The sequence below is a fragment of the Syngnathus typhle genome, linkage group LG5, assembly GCF_033458585.1.
Source record: "Syngnathus typhle isolate RoL2023-S1 ecotype Sweden linkage group LG5, RoL_Styp_1.0, whole genome shotgun sequence".
Taxonomy (NCBI): Eukaryota; Metazoa; Chordata; class Actinopteri; order Syngnathiformes; family Syngnathidae; genus Syngnathus; species Syngnathus typhle.
This window is the reverse complement of record NC_083742.1, coordinates 10544731-10569531: the sequence shown is the minus strand read 5'-3', so window position 1 is coordinate 10569531 and position 24801 is coordinate 10544731. Positions and strand designations below refer to the sequence as shown.

Here is a 24801-nt window from a genome sequence, read left to right as displayed (position 1 = left end):
GACGAATAGAAGGACATTAGCGACAACTTCCCAAAGATTTTTTGGAACTCCTATGCTCATTAGTCATTACAACAAATATCACCTCAGGACAATATACAGTACAAATATTAAAAAAATATATTGTATTCCAATAATAATTTCATAAACTTGTCACAAATCCTGCTCGGGTTATGAATACTAAATATATTGCTTTGAAAGCATATTCACTTTTAAAATGAAGAACACGGGGAGTGAAAAAAAAATCTCAGAGGAAAGAAAAATATTTTTGTAGGCAATGTGATGGTTGGCAGCAATGCAAGCCTCGCCTAGCAAAACACTGAAACAACCCCCTGTGGAGAGCTTGAAACTGCACTCCACAAGCAAGAAAAAGCTAAAAAGAATATGCAAGAAAGAGAGTTGAGTTAAGTTATCAGGCAAGTTTAAGGTAGTTACTATGTTCGAAGATCATAAATAGGATCCTTAATACTAGAAAAAGTTAGAATCAGCTTTGGGTGAAGTTTCAAGATGACCTTAAAATGTGCTGTAACCTTTACAGTTGAACTTAATTCATTTTCTCTAAACAGCCCATGTTTTTGCATGCTTGCTATTTATTCTTACAAGTTGAACACCAAAATCACAGCAAGTGTTTGTTTGTTTTTTAATTTCCAAACACAACAAAATGTGCAAAGAGCAGTGACACATTTACCAGTTGGACATGTACATTGAAACGCTTGAAGAAGGTCACGTTCACCTGTCAAGGTTTAAATCATTATAGGTTCATCCTGAAATCTCACCCAAAGCCAAATATCCCTAACCTTATGTGAGGAGATTGAAATTAAAATATTTCACAACACAATATTGCTCACTGTACCTGCAAAGAAGTGCAGAACTGGAACGTGTTTTTTTTTTCTCCATCTGAGAATGGAAACACCTCTGATAGCCACCGAGGCCATTGTTACCACTTAACACACTGATGATCTTAATCACCTTAGACAGGCTGGACTCTGAGCCCCCACTAATTTCCAGACCGGCTGTCCCGGCCTGGCTCTTCCCCAGTGAGAAGCAACCTGGTGGCAGCTCTGCACACCAGAATGATTCCGTCTGTGTTAGCACCCCGGTGGCTAATGCAAATACACTCCATCTGCTAATTCTAATCCATTCACCTTTAACTGGTGTAACACACATACACAACACACACACACACTCAAAGAAACATTTTATGATCCTATCTGATATAAAATACTGAGGACTTTTATGATTCATTGACACCATCGCTATTGTTCAAGCATGTGTATTCCATCATCTGATGATCAATGGTGATAAAATACATGCAGGCTGCTGCAGTCTCTCCACATATTATTTTCCCACAGGGAAAACACAGACGCACACACCATGCTCTGCAATAACTGTATCCGCAGGAATTGAACTGATCACATCACGCACGGGCCCACACAGACAATAGAAATTTGCATGGAATGGGGACAAAATCAATGTAGATGCTTTGTTGCCATGTGCGCGTCGCCTGAGGAGGAACAAGGAAAGAGAGAGGTTAAGAGTAAATATGGAGAGGGAAGATCTTTAGAATTTACCCCTTTGTAAGGAGATTATCTGTGGTTAAACAGAGCAGATACATGGATTTAGTGTACCGCAGAGTTGTTATAATAATTACACACAACCTGAGGATTAGCCCATATACAGCACTTGGGTTGGGGAACTCCACCAAGTCGAGGTGGAAAAATGATGAGTGAAAGAAGAGAATGCACAGTCAACCCTATGAATAAATAAATACATATGTATATGTAAGTGTGCTTTAGATGCAAAAAATATGAGCCAGCTCCTATGCAGTCAATGTGTGTGCATTTGCAACGGTTCATCTCCATCGCATGTGTTATGGTGATTAAGAGGATGCAAAACAGTATAAACCCTATGAATGCATGAGCAGGTTAGCATGTGTGTGTGCGTGTGTGTGTTGTATCGCCAAGCCCTGACTTTGCACATCACTTGTACACTGGATGAGCGCTTTCCCTATAATCTTATTTAAAACCCCTTCACACACCATAATTCAATTCTCTCTTCTAGACAATGACCATGTCATCTTAATCTGGCAGGTAGATTATACAGCATCCCACACAGGACCGCTAATGCCGAGAGGAAACTGCTCAGGCTATTGTATGCTCCTTCATGGTTGGATGGCCTACTATAGATTGCTTTAGAGGATTGCGTTTGCCACTCATTTATTCTACCATTGGATTGCTGCCTTTAATTTGAAAAAGTCATCCTTCTTTTCGCCCCTTCAGAGATCTGCCTGCATTTTGATTGGGTAAACTTCAACAAAGTCAATGACATGGTGCTCTAAATCACTTGCTAATGTGCTCCTTTACAGGGAATGCAGCCTCTAAATATACATCAGTTGTCTTCAATAAGAAGTGCCGGCTTCTTCTCACTCGACAACATTACACAATCTCACTGACCAAAAGCCAAGTGTGCCATGTTCACACATAAAGGTATGTGGGCGGAATCAGTCTGAGATACAGAGCTGGCAAATTTTAGATGTGAAGTGAGTAAGAGCCAAAGCAAAAAAAAGAAATAAATAAAACCTAATAATCTACACAAATCCGGCATGATGGATAATCAGATATAATTAGAATTTTTAATTGCAGCCTGTAATCAGCTAAAAGATGGAGATGAAATGGAGTGGCAGGTGTGAGTGCATGGGTTGTCTGCCAATTCCAACTTGATTGCTACCCCCCATCAAATCCATCCCACCAAGTGTATTCAATCGGATTATAGCTAAATCACCAAACCATGAAAGCACATAAGGCTTCCTTCGTACCTCAACTTCTTATCCTCCCTTGATCCATGCAGCACGGTGCTCCAAACTTCAACCAGAACATGAGCTCACAAAAAAAATATGGTCTGAAAGAGTACATGAGAGTAGAGAATTTTTTGGCGGGAGGCAATACCATGAGTTAGTCCTGCCAACGATTTTCATCAACGTACCCAAAATGAACCAAAACCGGTTAAAAAAGACATCTGATTTTATAAAGCCGTTGTCAAGAAAAAAAAAATGCCACAGAGTTTAGTAGCATAGTGGGTAATGAGAATTTCAAGAGACCAGTCCATTGCCGGCCATAATTTGTCCGCATTAGTCCATACACGACCCACATTTCTTTGGTTCTGCCACACCCAAACCCAGCCAAAAATGTTAAAAATAAAATACCTACAATCAACTTTTGGCAGATCACTACCAGGCTCGACTGAGTGTTCACTCGCCAGTCATGTAACATTAGTAGAATAACAAACACGTCTTCACTCAAAAGTCTCAGCAACTTAGGCACTGCCTGTAAGATCTGTCTTCTAACTTCTCTTTTCAAACAGCACGCTGGGATTTTAGTGCGGTCCAACTAATGAAAAGCAGCAACTGAACAACTTCAATGCTACGCTGAACAAACACATAGTGAAAGTACCACACAATGAAAATAGCATAATATTGTAACCACAAACCTCAGGGAGTTTGTAGAATCCACAGACAGTCGTGAAAGTATTTTATGCAAGGCCACTAGTCCAAATTTCAATTATTACTATTATGTTTCAAAGCTACACAGCTAACAGGTTCCTTTTTGAACATACCTAAAGAACTGTCACAGTTTGGCTGCTTTTACAATAATATAAACACAATCCAACCATTTAATCCGAGAATGCCGGAGCGGCGATCCAATTCTCTCCTTGGATCATGTGGCATGACTTTAACTGAGTCTCAGAACACACCAATCAGCTTTTCTGAAGCAGATTTGACAGTGGACTATGAGGTTGCTGCAGCTTCCAGGGGTTTCCTGTGGAGGTCTTCTCCCTCTTCAGATCAATCCTCAACATCCCTTTGTGGGCCATCCAACACGCCAGCCAAGCAGAAAACAGACGGGCTCAGTCAGCAACTTTTGTCTTCCTGACTTGACCAGAGGGCACGCTTCCCATGTGGACTACCTCTCATCTCTTTGTCGTTCCTATTGCAGAGTGCAGCTGTATGAGGGGGGTCACAGCTGGATTGTCTTTCCCATGTAGATGTGAGTTTAGATGTTTGCACTGGGGACATAACTAAAGTTTTACATCAATCACAACCTCAGACGAATGCACCGTGACTGACCTCTGATGGTATAAGATGACCCAGGTTCATGCAACCCATTTATCTATAGACTAGATTTCTCTTTCAAGACAAGCAGATCAGCATACCAACTGGCAAATGCTTGAAGTGCTGCCCCTATGAGTGAAAATGATTTTATTGTCTTAACAAGAACGTACTTGCTTTCTCAACACTCTGGTCTCTGCTTCCACAAATAGAAGCCTTTTGACAGGTTCAAGCCCTTAGCTTCGTCTTCGGCCAGCAAAAGCACTCTGCATTGATTCTCCAGTAAGACTGGGAGGTGTGGCGAATCGATCATTTTTATGAGACAAGACTTCCCCATCAAAACAGGCTGAGTTCGAAAAGATGTGAATTGTGGGGTGTTAAGTGCAATTTAATCCTTGATAATTCATAATGTCTTGTTTAAACCACATCTGCTTTATCTGTTGAAACCTGAGTGGGAATATAATTTCATAAATTCACTCTGTTTCTCTTTCATACCATCCATCCATCCATCCATCCATCCATCCATCCATCCATCCATCCATCCATCCATCCATCCATCCATTATCTGAAACGCTTTGGAATTTGGGAGGAAACCAGAGTACCCAGAGGAAACGAGCACAGGCACGGGGAGAACATGCAAACTCCACACAGAAAGGCCAGAAATGAACCCTACACCTCTGAACCGTGAGGGGACTTGCTAACCACCGTGCCGCCCTCTTTAAATGTCTTTCAATTCAGTTAGGGTCTCATAAAAGAAAAATGTCATTTGACTAAAAAAGTCTATGTTCTCACTGACTTCAGTCGGACTTTTACATGCAACAGTGGCATCACTCGACTGAAATGACAAAAAAAAAAAAGTTTTGCGGTGGCTTCAGTTTTCAGTCACTGATGGACTGCCGACTTTTTGTATCATCTCTGGCAGTGTTGCTCAAAAGAATTCCTCACTGCATATTGTCAGCTTCTTGGAACAAAACGGCCTGTGAGAGCCAGCTCTGTAAATGTCACAGTTCCTTTTTGTGTTGCTGGTTTTTGGCTTTGGACTTCTTACTGGTTGCTTTTAATATCTTTGGAATTGTCTGTAGCTGTCTCTGTTCCATGTTTCTTGTAACTAAGCGCCAATCCATACCTGGACGGCATCCTCTTTCCACTTGTGTCTTATTACCTCATTAGTTCAGTGGATTTAGTTCTTCAGTCTGGTTAGATCATTTATTCATTGTCAGGGTTACTTGAGCCAACTGTTAATTTCAGACGGTTTGGGAATCAAGTTACAGTTTCAGTCCATCTTAACTGAAAGGTATTGAGTTTGTTTTGGACCACCTCCGACACCACACTCCAGCATTACTACAGTACTACAAAGCCATGTTTTGACCAAGAATCCCTTTTCTTTCCAAAATCTTGAAAAAAAAAGTCAATCAACAAGCATGAGTGTGCGTGGTAGTCCAAGATATAGTAAAATGAAGAACGTCATAGAGGTTGTCGGTGAGAGGTCTAGTCTAGTGGAGAATTATGTATTGGTCTTAGATTTGACATCACTACATAATTCTAAAACAGAGAACTAGACACTGCTTTTAATGCAAAGCCATCCAGCTGAAGAAGTCCATATAAAAATACTCTTTCATATCCAAGCCTTTTTGCAACAGAGCTGTCTCAATCTGCTCTGTTGCCAATCCTAAAAGTAGCATAAAATCATACATTAGAACATATCAAGGAAGGACTGCAAAATATACTCATCTTTCTAAACTACAGACAAGATGACAGGTAACTGGATTGGAACCTATTTAGTTATTTGATTGCCACTTTGGTTTTCAAGCATGAATCCAAGCCAGCCTTTGATATGATGCCTTGCTGGAGTTTCCAGATGGAAATTGAACGGCCTTCAGTATATTTTCTTCAAAGAACAATAACTGTAACTGGAAAGTCATTTTTGGGCAAATGTAGCGTCTATTTAGCAGTGTAGTGAAATCAGTGGCATTTACTTTCTCCATCAAGTACAAAGCTACGAAGTCTCCCAGTTGTCTGCTGACGTGAGTTAGGCCTGTTTTAGCAGTGCTTGGCGTCCACTGTAATAAAAAGGACAAACCAGGTCCTCGGTGGCATGCATGAGCCATAAAATGGTGAAATAGGGTACGTCTGGAAGGGCATGTCTTAATATAACCTCTTCTCACACCTCTGAGTCGATGTCTCTTAGCCGTTCTTCTCTGTTGCCGTCCCAGTTGAGTCTCAAGCAAATAAGACAGCTGGAACAGTTATGGTCTCACTCTTCACATTGTGAGCAGTGTCCGTGCGCATCCGTCAGACGCCACTAAATATTTAATCAGGACAAGTACACGGCAATCTTCTACATCCACCAGCATTAAACATTCAATACATGACTCATGTGATAGCTATTCAGCTGAGAATTAGTCTGGAGACTGTGATGACACAGATGTTTGGTTCTTCTTAGTAAAATAACATAAGGAAAATCCTGTTAAATAGATAAATAGATAAATAGATAAATAGATAAATAGATAAATAGATAAATAGATAAATAGATAAATAGATAAATAGATAAATAGATAAATAAATAAATAAATAAATAAATAAATAAATAAATAAATAAATAAATAAATAAATAAATAAATAAATAAATAAATAAATAAATAGAACAGTCAACACAAGGGTGTAGCTAGCCAAAGGGAAAGTTCTCAGTCTCACAAATCTTCTGGGAGCTTTTGGCAGAGAGGATGCTCCATCACTCATGGTTTCAGACAAAGGTTAGAGGGTTGAGAGAGGACCAGAGAGCAAGAAAAGCCTGAGAGTTTTAGGTCCAATTGGAAAATGTGTGAGGACCTAAAAACAACATACTATATGCTGAGGTTAAATGTAAAGGTTCTTTTAATGAACCATAAAATATTACACTTTGAACAAAAGGTAATGACAGATTTTGTTTTTGTTGTTGAATTGCTGATGATGGTTTTTGAAGTAATAACCAGCATAAATTGTAAGACTCAATAAGAACAAATATCCATTGTAGTGTATCATGAAAGCAACTGCAAAGTCATACTTTCAGATGGTGACTGATAACAAAAGCAAATCAGATACATCTGATAATGTAACGTCAACAAAATGCTATGTACACATATACATTACTGAGTAAAATACCATATTTGTGAATAGAAAATATGATTGGACTTTCTTGATAGAGCAACTGCTGGTGTTAAAATGGCACTTCCATTCATTCGTGCACAGCAGGAGGAGCATTTGTGTGTTTGTGTGAGTTGTCCAAGTCAATGTTATCAAATTGTCTTCTGCAAATAACAGCGAGCACCAACATAAACAGTTACAGATGCAGTTAATAGAGGTTTCCCCCTAAAAATGACAATGTAGGATCAGATTTAATCATGAATGGCAAAGCAAATAATGATAGCATAATACTACTTCACCGACTGTAGTGCACACATAGTCAAACACCAAGCAGAGGCACAAACAATAGACAAAATCCTGTTTAAAATCTCAGGTTGTCCAACCACCACTCAGGTCATGTTTAATTAAATGTCGATACCAAAAGTGAAACTATCAACATGAAGCTTTATCGAACAACTACTACATTGCTAAAAGAGCCTAAATCCAACTTTAATTCTTTTCTCTATTTCCATGCTTTGCTGGCCTACAAATATACGCAGACCTAAATACTGCAAACACTGATTTACATCTTCTCCCAATGAGTTTTCATTTTTCAAGTGATTACACACAATCACATCATGTGGTGTTAATGGAGCAGGTGTCCACTTTGGAGGAGTACCCTGCACCCTCTGCCTTTGCAGCCAAGATTTGAAGCTAATTTGAATAAGAATCTGTAATCATTTGCTAAAACATGCAGTGATGATCTTCAGCTTGCTGCTTTGTGACACGGTGCCACCTTATTTCTAAGGTGGGGACATAGGGCAAAGATATTGGGGAGGTAGGATGAGAATTGCTTGTGTGCGTGTGTTTGTGTGCATGTGGTGTGTGTGTGTTTGCGGCTAAATAAAACATTCTGGGGAATCATCTCGAAAAATAATGTCAACAGACGTGTCAAGGTCAAGGTGGAAAGCACAAGTATGTAACTGTGGTCAAACCAAAGTGTAGTAGCGCGTAATAGTGCCCCGGAAAGCCCTGGTATTTGACAGACAAATAATGGTGTGGAAAATGCAAGAAAATGAAGGATGGTGCCTGTAACACACAACAAAATGTATTCTCAAAATGCATTCTCAAGATGCTCTTGGAGAAGCATACGTTTGTACCATACATACAAATGTATATATCATTCTCAGATGAAATGTAAATTCACATTCATCCAGTCTCCCAGTGAAATGGAGAAGCAAACAGTGGGGGACTGTCTATTGGAAAAATAATAAACGGGAATGAGTGATCATGTAGAAAAAAAAATGTTCTCGAGACGTGATGGTAGAGAGACTACTTGCTTTTATGGTAGCAAATGTTTCCAGTCAATTTACTCATCTCTTTTAAGCACTATCCAAAAGATAAAATCTTTCTTTGCCTGTACTGAAGGCATGATGAGGGTTGCATAAAATTAGCTTCTTGATGGGGGAACATGTCCAGAGGCAACACTGAGGACTTTGTTTCCAAAGAGTCTTGACACATTCTGCTCAACTATCCTCGAGTGACAACACAAGATCAGATATTGAATGGGGTGGAAATAGCACCCCACAGACACTCTTCTGAAGATTTAAAATTGCAGTAAAAATACTGACTGTATAATTATCAGCTCTGAGCTAATACTTTCTCCAAGTGCAGTTAAAAATGTTCTCCTACCATCCAGTCTGAATTGGGGATTAGGTGTGTGCACTGCGACTGTGATTTATTGAGTAGAAGGGCAGCTAAAAGCTCGAATGTTGATCTCATATCTTTCATGCATGGAAACCAGGCAGGCCAGAACCTTTAATGCTTCCTCTACTTTCTGGTTTCCAAGTGAATTTGCAATTACACCACTCCAACCCTTTCTTTGCACACTCTTGTGGGCTGTCAGGATGTGATATGGAGGGCGTTTCGATATTGAAGGTCGGTCAGTCAGCACACTTAACCCGAAAGCCTTTTGACTGGTTCCCGTTAAAAAACGGGCTTTAGTTTTTTTCGGGAGGTGGGCACAGAGGTTTGAGGAGATCGTAGCAGCCGTGGCTCCATTTGTGCAAGGAGCACAACACCTGGCTGTAACCAGTTGTAACAGTTTTCAATCATCCAAATAGAAGAAATGAGTGCTAATCTGGGTTTGCTCTGGAGAAGGAGTTATGTCATAATTACAGTACACAATCTACTAAAACCGAGATTAGCCTACATAGTTACACAGGTTAGGCGATGTGTCAACAGTGCGTTTAAGGACGAGTGGAAAACAAACTTAGAAATAGTAAACCGCAAAATGAACAAGAGAAGAAAGCAAATCAGAGAGCAAAACGTTCAAGGAGTGGAAAAAATGAGAGGTCAATGGGACCTTGAATGAAAGATAAATGGGATCATGAGATGAAGAGGCAAGGAAAGGCAAGAGGAGGGAAAACAGTTCAAAGGAGATTAAGGATCATCTGCATTTTCCCTTTTAAAGGCAGACACACCTCCCCCACAAAAAAAAAATGACACGAATCTCAATGAGTGATCTCATGACAAATTGGACTGAGCAGAGGGCTGCAGACAGCGCGGAGTCTATGGTAGGACTAAGATAAAACTGCAATTGGCTGCTGCACTTCTCCTCCCACTAATCTCCAGCCACGAAAAAGTGGTGAAAGAAAAAAAATGTGTTAGAAAAATGACTGTAACAGCAAAATCCAATGTGACCACCAGTCTTTAAAAATGTCTCAAATATTGCATGCAGGCACCACAACAATATGTTAAATTCATAACGGGTCTCATGAGACCAAGAGAGACTCCAAAGCTGGAATCATCTTGTGACAGGACAAAGTAATTCCACACTTCTTACCGTCCATTAACATTGTATGTCAAACAAGAAGCTAAGGGTTTCGTTCGAAAATATCCTTTGACCTTATATAAAGGTCTCCGAATTAATTTTATGCTTCACAGATATCTAATTTTATGCTTTTATGGACTTACACATTTGCAAAAAAATGGAAATGTCCTGAGATTTTTCTTCACTAAGGAAACCACTGAGGCTGATGTTCTGTTAACTGCTTGTTCCAGTTTCCTTTCACCACCACAATATTAAGCTGCTTGTGAACAAATGTTGGAGGGCTTGAAATGCAATACAGAAAAACAACATTTCTGCCAGAGGAAAACTGTCATTCTCTTCTATCAAGGAGGCAGGTGCACTAATGAATTCTGTTCCACTAATGTGCCGGGCTTGCAGGTTCTCGCCGACTTCTCTCCACCTGCTGCAACTGTTCAAAATGAAATGTGAGAAATGGGCCAATTTACAGCTAAAGGCTGTTTCTTCCTTGGAGACACCAGCATAAAGATGGAGCACCGATGATATGCGGAGGTAGATGAGGAAAGATGATACGCTTGAATTTAGACAGCAAGAGCACAAAGAGGAAGAAGATATGGGACTGGATGGCAAGATGTTGATACTAATATGGGTGTCATCTCTGAGGAGGAAAAAAAAATGCTTAAATTGCATTTTTGGCCTTTAAGTTCTTTTTCGGCGGCTGGAGCTGAAGAGCTGCTATTGATCTTTTCAATCAGTTGGCTGTGCAAGAGCCACTCTGATGTAGAACAAGCAGAAAGAAAACAGGGTGTCAGCCCGAAGAAGTTTGCACCACTTGGAAAACTTTGAAAGAAAGACAAAAGAGCTGGAGGAAGCAGACAGACCAGAAGCGGTGGGAGGAAGGAGGACAGAAACTAATGTGAGAGATCCTCAGCCATCTGGTCATAATTAAGTCTGAGGTCCACATGCAGCTGAAATACTTTCTCAGCTCATTGCCAGAGATCTGCTACAATATTTGATGACAGAACGCCGCAACATTCCTCTTTTTAACAAAAGCGTAGTGCAATTCATGTTCCATTTGGCTTGTGAACTGCTGCCTGCTGACAAAAGGATATTAAGCAAAATGAAGTTGCGTGAAAGCAGCTTTGTTTCCGATATACGCAGATTTTCGCAGTTATAAGTTTTGTAGTCTATCCATGCCAGCGACACATGCAGAAAAGCTTAACACTCTTCCGTTAAAGAATACACCTATTGCCATTCACACAAGTTACAATAATCGGAAAAAAACTTTTTGGGAGAACATTGAGATAAGATCATCCTTATTTCAGTAACTGTCCTTTTGACGTTGTTGTTTGGGTGGTGTCCACTGAGATTTTCTTGTACAATGTATGTCTTTACTCGATGAAGGTGATGAAATTCTTCACAGTTGATGTCATCCATTTGCTATCACTTTAGCATACTTGACTCTGCCCGTGTATTGAAAATAGGACCTTGTGATTCTTAATTATCTCAAGAGAAAAGACTCAATAGTGAATAGAGTTGAAGGATCTTTGGTTGAAACATAGCTGAAGGTACTGTTTTAGCAGCTTTTACATTTGACTTTGACAGCACAGAAGAAAGGATTCAGTCAGCCAATCATTATCCCTAAGTACATTAGTGTAAACTTCCCTTTGACCATCCGAAATGGACTGCGTAGCTCCAGATCCATTTCAGACAGTGCTGAATGTTAGAGACGAAGCTTTTCAATTGCTCAGACATCTGTTAACTCCCGAACACCGCTTGGAGAAGAGGAGACCGGTGGGTGGAGGAGGAGGAGGAGGTGAGTGGGCAGCTGGGAGGAGTATCACATCTCACGACAACCCCCCTCACTCTCAAGGGACCACTTACATTTCCCTCTAATGGTAACAGCAAAATCACCATCTGTAATTTGATTAAACATGGATAGATGGAATGAGAGTGAAGGGAAAAAAATCTTAATTAAGCCAAACCATATTCTAATCAGGATTTAAAATTCATCCTTCTCTCAACCAACAATGGAATCAGATCTTCTCAAAAACCCCTCTGGGACTCACCATCATACATTCACGGGGAGATGGGTACTCAAACAAGATCATTTGACACTAATTTTCCAAACAGGAAAGCACTTAAATGGGCACTCCAATTGAGACAATGAAACATTTGCATCAATAGCCATTACCAAAAATGGACGTCACTGAATGAATGCAGGCTCAAAGGTCAAACGGTTTCCAAAATATGTTCTGTGTATGTTTCTTGGAAGGATCAATCACTGTGCCATGACTGTTACAATGGTTTTCTTTACAGCATAGCACTAAAAAGGTCCACAGGCTCATTGTCATTGGCTGTCAAGCCGCTGGTCCACGACTGACAAATCCGTGTCACATGTGCATCACAACAACAACATCCAAAGTAGTCTTATATTTTCCTGTTGCTAATGATTACTCCTGATGTGGAAGAGCAATGCAATACAATCCAAATGTATTTATTTACCATATATAGCGCATTTTCCCACTCGAGAGCACTCACGACCAGTGGTGCCAAATTGGTGTTACAAATGAGCTAGCAGAATACTGTGGTTCACTGTATCCAACACTGCAGTTAGATCCAACAAGACCATTCACACAGAGTCACGGGTGTCATTTGAAGACACATTTGTGCTAGCATCAACTTGAAACCTGATTGGAAAACCTCCATGACATTATGTCCTTGACTGTGTGCGCACCACTTTTTTCCACAATTTCAGAGATTAAAGGCAGCTTGGAACTAAAACTAGGCAGCACAGGTTGGTCAAGCCCAGGTTTCTGAAGCAAGGGTTGCACGGGACGACACCAGACAAAAGACCAAAATCAATTCACCGGTACTCGGGAGAACCTCCTCAAATAAATGAGGAGGAACAGAGTCATAAGGAGAGCCGGATGGTTGAATCTGGTGCACCACCTCTTCTAAAAGCGTGGTGTGAGAAATAACTGGCTTAGCTGTCGCAATCTTGTCAATGGAAAAAGTGCCAAAATCTATTGCAGATTTCAGGGAGAGACTGTGCAGTTTGACACTTTAAATGAAGGTTTAAGTGCTGAATCAATAGCTTTAAATAGAACACATGGATTATGCCGATTTGTCTGAATAGAATTTGACAGGTTTTCCTACTTAGCCTCTTTGACTTTGTTTTGGTAACAACGCAAGCAGTCGTTCATGATTTGATATGAGACTTGGAGCTTGTCTTTTTTTCCATCTGTCTTCAGCTTTGCAGCATTCTTGTTTAGCTGCACAAGATCTTTATATAATTAATTGACTTTTGGGTATTTTCTGAGTCTTTCCTTCCACATTTTTTTCCATGGGGAACATATTGTGAATGTTTATCAGTGTGTTCTGAATAGTTTTGGGGGTTTGTTAGAATTTTTATTTTGAGTTATCCTTGACCCCCCCCCCCCCCCCCCCCCACACACACACACCCACGGCTCCCTCATGAATGAAAACAATCCTAGTTTCACCAATGGCTTATGGGCTCTCATACTTTGGGCAGTGTCTAACAAATATTTAAAAACTATGGCTTTACTTACAATATTGTAAGAAGATTGGTGCGTTTGATATCAATGTCATTTATAAACGGTAAATAGCATACAGTCCATGTATTTCAATGAATCCTCATTTCACTGTGAGTGGTCTGGCAGCCAACTCAGCTCCCAGGAGTGTTCCCACAATCCTGGCTGCCTCCACCTGCACTGCCTCAGGTGCTGCTTTCCTAGCATAGGTACAGCAGCAGCACAGCATTGGAATGCAGATGTTTCTGCTGTTGGCTCGAGCATCCTAAATCCATTCAGTCATACCTGAATTGAAAAAAAACTCTTGCTTGAATATGTCAACTGAATGGAGTGTATTGCAATTACAAAATGGCTCATCATGGCAAATGAGATGTGTTTGTATATGCAAAGCAAAACAATCCGACATTACTAAATGGTGGTGGTGTGTGCACATTTGGAGAACTGCTAGTCCCAGACACACGTGCATGCACACACACATGCACGTGTGTCTGGGACTAGCAGTTCTCCAAATAAGCATTTTAGACTGCGTACTTGCTTCATGCTGTTTTCCTCCCACTTTAAAACAAAAGAGAATTAAACAGTGAATATTAAAATACCAGATTGCCCAACCAAACCATAAAACAATAGTCCTGTAGCTTCAGGCTAACTTGTGATTTGAAATAAAATAGACAGGCTAACTGAAACTAATACTAATCCTCAAGAATTTCCAAACAACAATACAAGCACATTTATATAGCGCATTTTACAAATGCTGCAGCTGTAACAAAGCGCTTCACATGTAGCATTGAGGCAACCGCAAAGACAGGGAAAATAGTAAATTGAAATACAAATTAACATACAATTGCGGAACAATAATAGCCAAAAGCCAAAGAATAAAAATGGGTCTTCAAACGACTTTTAAAAATGCAAATTTAGTTCCCATAAAGCAGTAACACATATGGGATACAAGAATGTTCACAAGCATATGCTTTACTCCACTGGAACAATGACTATTAATGTTGATTACTAGGAGACCTTCTCTGGCCCTTCTTTCTGATTATTTTCTTCTTCTTTTTTTACACAGAATGTCTTCCAGTAGACCTCAGTGATAGGCTGCACTTTGCGGTACAATGTGGTACAAAACTAAAAACATTCAAATTTAAATCCAAACTTACCTGTATACTATAAATACAGTTCAATTTTTATGAATAACTTTGGGAAAAAAAATGGAAAATTCCTCACCTTGCTTTAATGGGCTTTCCTTGGCCTGTACACACTCTTCTACAAAAGATTTAGTAGAAATGGGTTAAGTGGCCTTTTATAATCCTGCGCACAAATAGGCAAAGATGATAATTCAATCCCCTTGGTGACGGGAACAATGCCAGCCTTCTTTGCAACAGGGAAAACATTATTAATGGAAAATGAAAAAGAGGGTCAAAACATGTGCTCCCAAATATAAATTGGGAGAACAATTTCACACCTGGAGCATTTATTCGACTAGTGTGTGCCAAATAATGGTGTATAACCCTCATTGAAGCAGCTGAGCGGGGTTCAAACCACATTTACCTGCAGAAGAAAGACCACCACTGAACACGTTCTGTTCAACATGACTATCATAGACAGGTGGCAAAGACTACAAAAATGACATGGCAGTAAATGCATTATGTCTATTAATGTCGGGTTACATGCCAACACTAAACCTGGAGTCGGATAGTCAAATACTTAAAACGTTGTTGATGCTTCAGATTCTGCAGTGGTAATTTGAGCGCTGTCTAAATTGCTGAACAATACAGGCTTGAATGTTTTATGTGGTCTCTGACCCCAAGTCACAAGAACAAAGAACAAGGAAAAAGCATGGAGGAGGGAAACATCAGACTCTAAGATAGAAGATACGTACAGTATTTCAGCTTCTCAGATGAACGATAACATTGCAGTTGCCATCAATCACATACTATCGGGCACAAAGACATTGCTCACTTGTCAAGGCAACCATTTTCAAGACAAACACGAAAAAGGACATATAATGATGCACCAGTAAAGCAAAAACAAGGGAATATTTGTTGAAAAATGACCATCTTTTTTCACATTAGTGTGTGTACTGTAGCCAGCTAAATGCAAAGTAGAAGTTGGGAGGGGTCATTTAGGACTTCAGGCTCGAGTCACATCCCAAATTGCATGCTTCAGAAAACATAGACAATCTCAATATACTGTATGACAGGAAAAGAAAAAAAGTGTTCTTGCACTATAATGGAACATATGCACGCGACGCATTTCCGGTGGAAAGGTCAAGACGGCGTAAGAGTTTCCGCTGTCAGTACGTTCCAAACTACTGGCACGCCCTCTGTGTGATAATAATCCTTTTTTCCATATGCATATGTGATATTATCGAGTTGTCTAACACATATATGCATATTCTGGTGATAGTCCTTTTCAGGGTCAAAATGGCATCAGACGTTTCCAAAGACAAGATGATTAACTCCTCCAGCAAACACTGCAGTGTGTCATTGCGGAAATGCTGAGTCCATTAAAAATGACCATGGCCTTATTGGGCTGCAACTAAACATGTGGTTAAATGTATTACATATTTGAGGTATGAAATGATTTGAAATAATGAAGTATGGAGGGGAGCCACAGTTTGGTGTTTTCAGTCCTCATTACTGAATCTATCTCAGCCTGCTTGTCAAGTCACAGTCTGCTTGCCTTGTTAAGAGAGTAGAATCATGAATCTCCCATAGGAGAAAAACCCACTGAGGATTCAGAAAGGCTCTTGGCCCATATATTTTCACCGTCATAAACACTACTCTCATATTAAATACATGCCTCAAAAGTATGAATTCAAACTTGGATGAGAAAAAAACGAGTGACACAGAGAAGACTCCTCTGAGTTTTTTTTTCCAACAAGAAAAAAATAAATAAATCTAACCACTCTGGCATGGAAATTAAGGCAAGGCAGCTACAGATCAGTCATTGTGGGTACTGGGAAATAAAACAATTTGCTCCAGGCTTGGTTGTTTCTATGACCCTAGAAGACATACTCCGTGAGGGCAGAGTGTGTGTCTGCTACTCTGACTGAAAAAAAAAAAGTCCCTTTATAACTGCCTGAAAGGGGGATCAGCGCTTAGTGGTCTTTTCTTCTACCATGAACTGTGTTAATATACACGAGCAGATGAAACTGAGTCATTCTTATCTCCAATAAATATTTCTAATGTTGAACACACAGGTGCCATCTTGGACAATTACCGTGTTGCTATAGTGTAGCCGCCAGGGTCACACTCGCGCAAAATTAAGCCTTCAAAAGGGGGCTTATGAATCCTTTCTCTGAAAAAATGGAATTAGTGGGCGTCAGTTGGTGGCAGGGTGGTATTAGCAGTGCTTTTCACGTCTCAATCCAAACTGGATCATAGACTCTCTAAGAGCATTCTAGCAGTCGGTCACCACATCCAACACAACAACACTCGGAGACAGCTGCAAGGGCGAAGGACTGAGCCGATGCTGTACCGCGCCAACTGGACTAAGTCCAGTAGGAGCTATAAAAGAATGCGGGACTGTGGTTTTTGCAGCCCTACACTGATAAACGCTGTGAAACAGGCAAAAGTATGTGCGTTTTCGGGACGTACGATGAAAGGATATGCCTCGAGTGGCATTTTTCGAATAAATTTCAAGCGAGCTTGTGTATGAAAGTCTGTCTGGCAACGGTATATATGCAGGCTGATTTCACACCATGGGAGCTTAACCAGTGAAAGGAATCAAGCAGAAGTCAGTTCCACCTCAGAGACCAAGGAAATGTTTTCCTATTGATGTGGTCCATCAAGTCAGACCTTGTTTTTTACTCCCCATGGAGGCAGGCACCTCCTGAGCAGCTGACCACACCCGTGGAACAATGACCTCGATAAACTCAAACAGAGTAGCGTTTGCTCTAACAGGGGCACTGGAGGGTAAAAGAAAAACGTGTGGTAAATCAGAAATGGGTGCTCTCAGGCTTGGAGAAGAGCATGGAAATAGACGGTTCCACATATAAAATCAATTTTCACATTTACTACTCGTGATCCAAAAATCCATCTCTACACACATTGTGGGCCATTACAGTTCCAAAGAATGAGAATTGATGAGAGCGGGATGGCCCAGTCACAATTGCATCTATTGTTTCTGCCCGTGTATTTTGACACTGGCCTCTCAAGAGGACCTAACCTGGCAAAAACCTGCATTTTGTGTATACTGCCAACAAATGTGCATTGGCTTTGTACTCCAGGCAGCTCTTCCCACTGTCTTCCATCACTGTCCAGTTTTCCCTATGGGAAAAGCGGACTCGGGATTAACAGCACCAAGATTTCAGATGGATTGCTGAATCGCAGTTCCCTCCTACTTACCTGGCCTGGTCCCCACCCCGCACCACTACATTTTTACACCCCAAGAGGCCAGGGCCATGAGGGCCACATCCAATTCATCTTGACATGCTGAGCCATAAATACTATGCAGTGTAAAAAAAACAACAGCAAGTGCTATCGGTCCCAATCATTAATCATGCCTGTTGCATTACTCTCACCCTCTCACTCTTAAACTCACAACCCATATCTTGGAAATCTATCTTTCCCATAGCCTCCAACCTGCCCCATTATGCTATCCAATCTGGAATTGCATGGCTACAGCTTTGCATCAATTAAATCTCTATCTTCAAGCCTCTTGTTCCATGTTTCCCCAGATGTATATCTCGGTCTCAGCTCTCAAGTTACCGCATGAACAGGTCATGACTGATAGACACCGTATATGGATTTGAATGCATTTGAGTGACATTTCTTCAGAACATATTGACACTAAAATTAGGGAAGTTCCTAGGATTTTCTTCTGTATCAGTTTTCCCTTCAATACAGAGTAATTGTTGCATTACAGTCTGGGGTGCATATGGTCCTAGGAGGAAAAGTACCATCTATTCTAAGCTTTCATGGTACAAGGGTGTATCAATAGAGTGCCGTATTTGTTGGGAAGGCACTGCTTTGGTAAGCTTGGTGATTAACTTTTACAGCTTGGGAACATTGGGTGATTCTAGAATAGGCACACTAATTTTGGAGACTAATAATTTGTGCTTTGGGGTACACACTGTAAACAAAGAAGCAAGAAACTCTGCCTGTACTCCAATGAAACTGAAAGAAAGTCGTTTTTGTAAACACACCCAAAAAACAGACAGATGGTGAGATAGTGATTTGATCTCAGGGGATAAAAGAGCGATACATTCTATACAAACAGCAACGTGTCAACTTGGTAGCTAGAGCATCTTTGGTTGCATTCAGACTGCAGGCATATTTGATTGCAATCAGATTCCATCTCAAATTCAATTTTTATGGCTGATGGTCCACTCTGTTTTCGGCAAGTATCCAAATGGGATCTGGCCCTGTTCAGTCTGGGCCACATTATTGACCCTTCTGACAGGTTTCCATCGGAACAATGTCGGAACAGAGGCATCGTCCTACACGTGTAGCGTTTGACGCCATAAAAATTGCAACACAGGCAACGACAAGGTTAATCATCCCCACAGACCGATAAGGCAATGTATTTTCTCCTCTGTCCAGGGACTGCTGTTTTCACAGAGCGTCAAAACTGATTGGTGTGTTTGGACCTCTTCAGACTAAGAAGCATCCTATCCAAAGATGATATGAAACTAGAGAATCAGACTACATGTACATTGTGACTATTTGGACGACAAACGAGCCACTCAATTTCAATTTGGATTGGCAAAAAAGCTTAAATTGGCTGGCAGTCTGAATAAGGCCTTTGTTGCCGTTCTAAATAACTTCTGCTGAGGTGCTTACCCATTTTTACTCTCTTCCAGCACCTCTTGATGGTTCTTCTTGACTGTTGTTTGTATTCCCAAACTGATTGGTGCCACTGGATTTAGGAACCAGCACTACAAGGAAAGGCCATCCTTTCTCACTCAGGGAAAGGCCATCCTTTTTTCACTGGCCACAGAGCCCATAAATAATTCACGAATAAGTTGGTGAGCTTGCTGAACATCTGACCTCAGAAACATGAGTGTGGCATGCCGTCACACACAGGTGAGGAGGCTTTATATCATCTGCATGGAAACCATTACACATATGGTATCTGGTAACTACAAAAACAACAAGCTTTCTTTTAACTTGGTCACAGTGTCACATACCATGTTAGCCTAGCTTTAAAACAAACACAATGCATTGAAATTCCAGCCTTTCTGCAAATGTAATTGATTAGACAATGGTGATTTAAAAGCAATCCAAACACAAAGTAAAAATGCATGCCCATAGATGACCATATTATATCGCTTCGGTTTTCCAACATTACATGTGAATCTATACAAATCATACACGTTTAACAAAACAACCAAAGCTCGATAATAATATCACAACTAAAATTAAATTCCAAAACTACACAAATGTACAACACAAATTTGCTTACAAAAACACACAAGTTAAAAACGTCCCAGGTAAAACTCCAAAACCCCAAAAGACACACTTAATAGGCACGCACAAAGATCAGTCACATTAGGAGCTCACTTTCCCTCTTGTGATCAAATCAAGATACTTCACCAGTCGAAATGTGACCTGTGGAGATTCCATCAGCACCCCTAATTGATTTGAGGGTACTTTTAGCCCCACCACCATCTTTCCCTTCTCTTTTTTTTAATACACACACGAACCAGTCCACATTCTCATTGCAACAAAGTAGGGGGCCACTTACCATTCCTCAGCATCTTTCACACAAAAAATAACAAGCAACAAAAAGGGTAAGCCTTCACCTTCTGTATTTAAATCTTGCTGATAAGCCAATCGCTCTTAAAGCAATGCGACAATGAGCGCCCGGCGCGCTGCGGTTGCGCGATCGGACTAAATTAAGCTCCCTGCGCACTGATGTCCACTTAAATTTTGGAAAGTTCATCAGGACTTTGAAAATATTTTCAAAATTTTAGCGACGGCTCTGTCACAATAATGCAACCAGCGCGGTGCAGTTGCGCGGTCGGCGACGCGCTACTGTTGCGCGGTCGGCGGTGCGCTGCAGTTGCGCGATCGGACAAAATTAAGCTCCCTGCGCACTTAGGTCCACTTAAATTTTTGAAAGTACATCAGGACTTTAAAAATATTTTCTAAATTTCAGCGACGGCTCTGTCACAGTAATGCGACCAGCGCGGTGCAGTTGCGCGGTTGGCGACGAGGTTACGGTTGCGCGTTCGGCGGTGCGCTGCAGTTGCGCGATCGGACAAATGTGCGCAAATGCTTAAAAAAGGCGTTTGTTTGGTTTTTTGTCTTGAAACTGATTTTAAAAAAATCCATTATTTGTAATGGGAAAATGGATTCGATACTCGACCGATTCGCTTCTCGAAACGCCTTCTGGAACGGATTGTGGTCAAAAACCAAGGTTTCACTGTATTTTTGCTATTCTTGTTAAAATTACTTACATGTGAACTGGAAACGACAATAATAAGACATAGTGAAAGCCAAATTGAGCAAATTGGCTATTTCAGAAGTGTGTGTCAGTAGACCTTTGCCTTTATCAGTACCCAGGAAGTAGCTCTCGGTTTTAGAAAGGTTGGTGACCCCTGCTCTATAGTTTGTTCCACATTCTAATTTTGATTTCACGGAAATCCTTGGAAAAGAAGCATCTTGTACACAACCAAGTAAACACACCGCACATACACACTATGAGAGTGTCATGGGATTAAGAATTTTGAAGACTGCTATTTTGTTTACAATGCGGGATGACCAGGGATGCCTCACCCAGTTTTGGCACAGAGATGGTGAGGAGATTTACAATAGGAGGGAATGTTACAGGCATGACTCACTCTGTGTGAATCTTTTATACAGTAGGTCTAAATTAGCGTCGCAAACATGACATGAGAGGACAGACGGCTCTGCGACATGATCGACAGACTAAACATGGTATTTAAACAGATGTTTTCTATTATTTGTTATCGGTCAAGGGACATTTTGTTCCTGGTTTTGAGGCAGTGCAGTGTGGCATTGGCAATGTTGTAAAAATGATTTATAGGCTCTCTGACAAATTACAGAGCTTGATCTTTCTCAGGGCATCTTGTGTGTTCTATGACACTGGTTAAAAATATGCTTTATATATGTATATGACAATGATTTTAGATCAAATTCAAAGCTGTGCTTGTTTTTTCTTTATTTTATAATTCCATGACCAGTTGGCGGTATCTCTTACTAAACTACTTTGTTGAAATTGTGATGTTTTGAAACCTTTGGTTAACATGAGTATGCAATCAGTCTATAAAACACCTTCAATATTGTGAAGCAAAACAAATTTCATATAAAAAGACTTTTACGTCTTACATTAGGTTGTCATTTTCAGCAACCAGCTGTCAGAAACTAGAAATTCATACATACATTATGCGCCACACACCACCAACAGGTTAATTAATTAACACTACACCAAAAGAGTATTGTAACAATGTTCCTAAGATTAGTTGTTCAGTCTACATTCTCAGTACATGCTTTTGGAAAAATAATCTGCATATAATGGGTCGAGTGACAGTTGTAATATTTAATGATGGACCCTGCAATGCTTACATGCACTCCTTTATTGAGGAAGGGCATGTTGTCCTGAAAGAGGGTCCCGTTGATGTTTCTAGCAGATTCGCTGCACAGCTGTAGACTTCATTAACACATGTTCACACCGCATTTACATACGCTGCACATAATTCCACATTTTCCACCAAAACTTGTTTTTGAGCTCAACATTCAGGGTGAGATCATCTACATTAATGACACTTTATTTGAGACTAGCTTAATTAGTTTGGAGGGCATGGGCTGCAAAATTGAAACACGTTGAGTTAACAATCATCACCTACAATCCATCACAGTTGTAAAAGTTACACTCTGCATCTGGCACTAGTCATGAGTTCCCAAAAGAAAATCAGCTGCATGCAGCATGTGTCAGTTGTCTGAGTATAAAATGTAACATGAGAAGAAAGTTCAGACACATTTTCTAAACAAAACTTAATAATAGATTAATTATTACCCCCGTATACGTGAATGGTGTGTTTATTTTTACTGTTAAACCTCATTTCTCCACTGCTTGTCAAAAAAGCGCCCCCTTGCGGCAAGAATGTATAACAGCAATTTTAGTGCCTTCATATTTGATACATTCCAGATGATTTGAGATAGTTTCCTTGGTAGACAGCATGGAGTGTGAGCAATAAAAGAATGCTGCAACAACACATTTTTCATGCAAGAGTCTTTTGATGGTGTTACGGGTAAAGTGGCAACTCATCCGTCATCATTTACATGACAATTTATCAGCTATTTGGCTATGAGCATCATTAAAAGGTAGACCAAAACAAGTTATTTTCAAAAGTTCAGCTCTTAGGCTATTGTACTGACAATGCATTGCAGACAGTTGTTCTCTTGGTTAATTGCTTCTTCAAAGTGAGAAAAACTAGGATCTGTAATAATCCAACTATGTCGTGGTTAAAGCTCACCACTCTTGGGATCTCAATATGTGCCCTCTCTGCAACTTGTAAGTTACATATGTCCATAATTGGCAAAACAAAGTCGGGAGGGAAAAAAACTCACCTTCTTCCGGGGCTGCCATTTCATCATATTTGTAAACCAAAATGGGCCAGCATTAAGATATTACAGGAGAATGGAATGTAGATTGGGGGAAATCCGGGGCGCAAGTCATGCTGCTGCCACTTCACATGTTCTCCAAAGGGCGACGCATGCTGAGATGTGCCAGGCTCAGTTTGCGGCAATTTTTTATGGAGCTAGACAGCGCAGTTGACGCGACTCATAGACCGTTTAAATCCAGTTGTACTCGGCGAAGAAATCAGAGCCACGGTGTCGGTTGTCAGCGAGTGCGCACGATGGTTTGCGTGCGTAAATCCAAAAGCAGCAATCCGCTGTGGAGCCGCTCACTCCCTTGGCTGGAGCTACGCAAGGATCGATGCCTCCACGTCTGATCCAAGCCAGAAAAATCGTTTTTAACTTTTTCAGAACGTCTTCCCAAGTGGGAAACACTGTCAGACTGCGTCCAGATGGTCCTCTTGAATAGAAGCAAAACACGCAAAAACGGGAGTGCGTCTCAAAATGTAGAAATAAACATCACAGTGTTAAAATATCTTCTTTTTTTTTCCTCCAGCGGCGAAGAAACACTTTTCCCCCGGATGTTCTCGTAGAGGAACAGTTACAAAAAAGGATCCAGGCAAGACATGAGGAGGGGGAGATTATTTTTAACAGAGAGGAGGGGGCAAGAACCCCCAAAAAATCCCTGGAATTTGTGAGGAGCTGGAAGGATAAACTGATTCGCGCAAGAGCAACAAACTGGACTGAAGCTTTCTGATGACTTCCTTCCCTTCGCTCTTTACAGTACTCACTAGAGGAGGCAGGAACGGCAGGCAGGGTCATAGCGCCGCCGCCGCCGCCGCATTCAGAACTGGGGTGGGTTGTGTGTTATGGAGGACCGTGCAAATTTTAAATAAATAAACCTTGAAATATTTAATGACAATGTTATTCATCAATAAAATGTTCCACTTGTTAATTAAATATGGAATTAAATAAATCAATGTGTTATTAAATGTGTCATTATTCAACTAAATTTCCATTGATTATAGGTATAATTATATATATATATATATTTATAATTATAGGTATAATTATAGGTATAATTAGAGAGAGAGAGAGAGAGAGAGAGAGAGAGAGAGAGAGAGAGACAGAGAGAGACAGAGAGAGAGAGAGAGAGAGAGAGAGAGAGAGACAGAGAGAGAGAGACAGAGAGAGAGAGAGAGAGAGAGAGAGAAATAGGCTGCATTTGAATGGGACTTTTCTACCCAATTCACCTCCTGATGACATACTGGCTGAGTATCGAATCCCAGGGAGAGGACCACTGAGGCACACCCCCCAGCAAATCTTTGTAATACAAACACAAATGAAATGTTTTCATGCACTGCAATGTCCAGCATAGCAGTTTCTGCAACAGGGCTATACATGTATGTAATCATGAATGAGTTCAACATTGCTGGGTAATCTGTGGAAGATTTAACAATAATATTGATTTTGGATGCATATTGGAACACAACAATGTTTGTGTTGCTTTTGAGGGAAAAAAAATATTATTCTGGCGTTTAATAAAAAGTCAAGCCAAGTTCATTTATATAGCCCTAAATTACAAGCAAGTCTCAAAGGGCTTCACATGTACAAAAATTGACAAATATTCTCAAACATCCTCTGATCTTAAACTCCCAGGAGGGCAAGGAAAAACTAAAAAAAAAATAA

General features: G+C 40.5%; 1 protein-coding gene across 2 annotated transcripts in view; it reads right to left on the bottom strand.

Moving 5' to 3' along the window:
* The window catches only part of LOC133153868 (tetratricopeptide repeat protein 28-like), a 151316-nt gene that overhangs the window by 84270 nt on the left and 42245 nt on the right, over positions 1–24801 (bottom strand). Inside the window, exon 1 of one of the 2 annotated variants that reach the window (XM_061278086.1) lies at positions 23104–23897. The exons of the other annotated variant lie outside the window; for it this stretch is intronic. Within the exon in view, the coding sequence (XP_061134070.1) occupies positions 23104–23130 (27 nt within the window). The 5' untranslated portion in view covers positions 23131–23897. Of the gene's footprint in view, positions 1–23103; positions 23898–24801 lie in introns of those variants that run through there. 2 annotated transcript variants of the gene reach the window in all.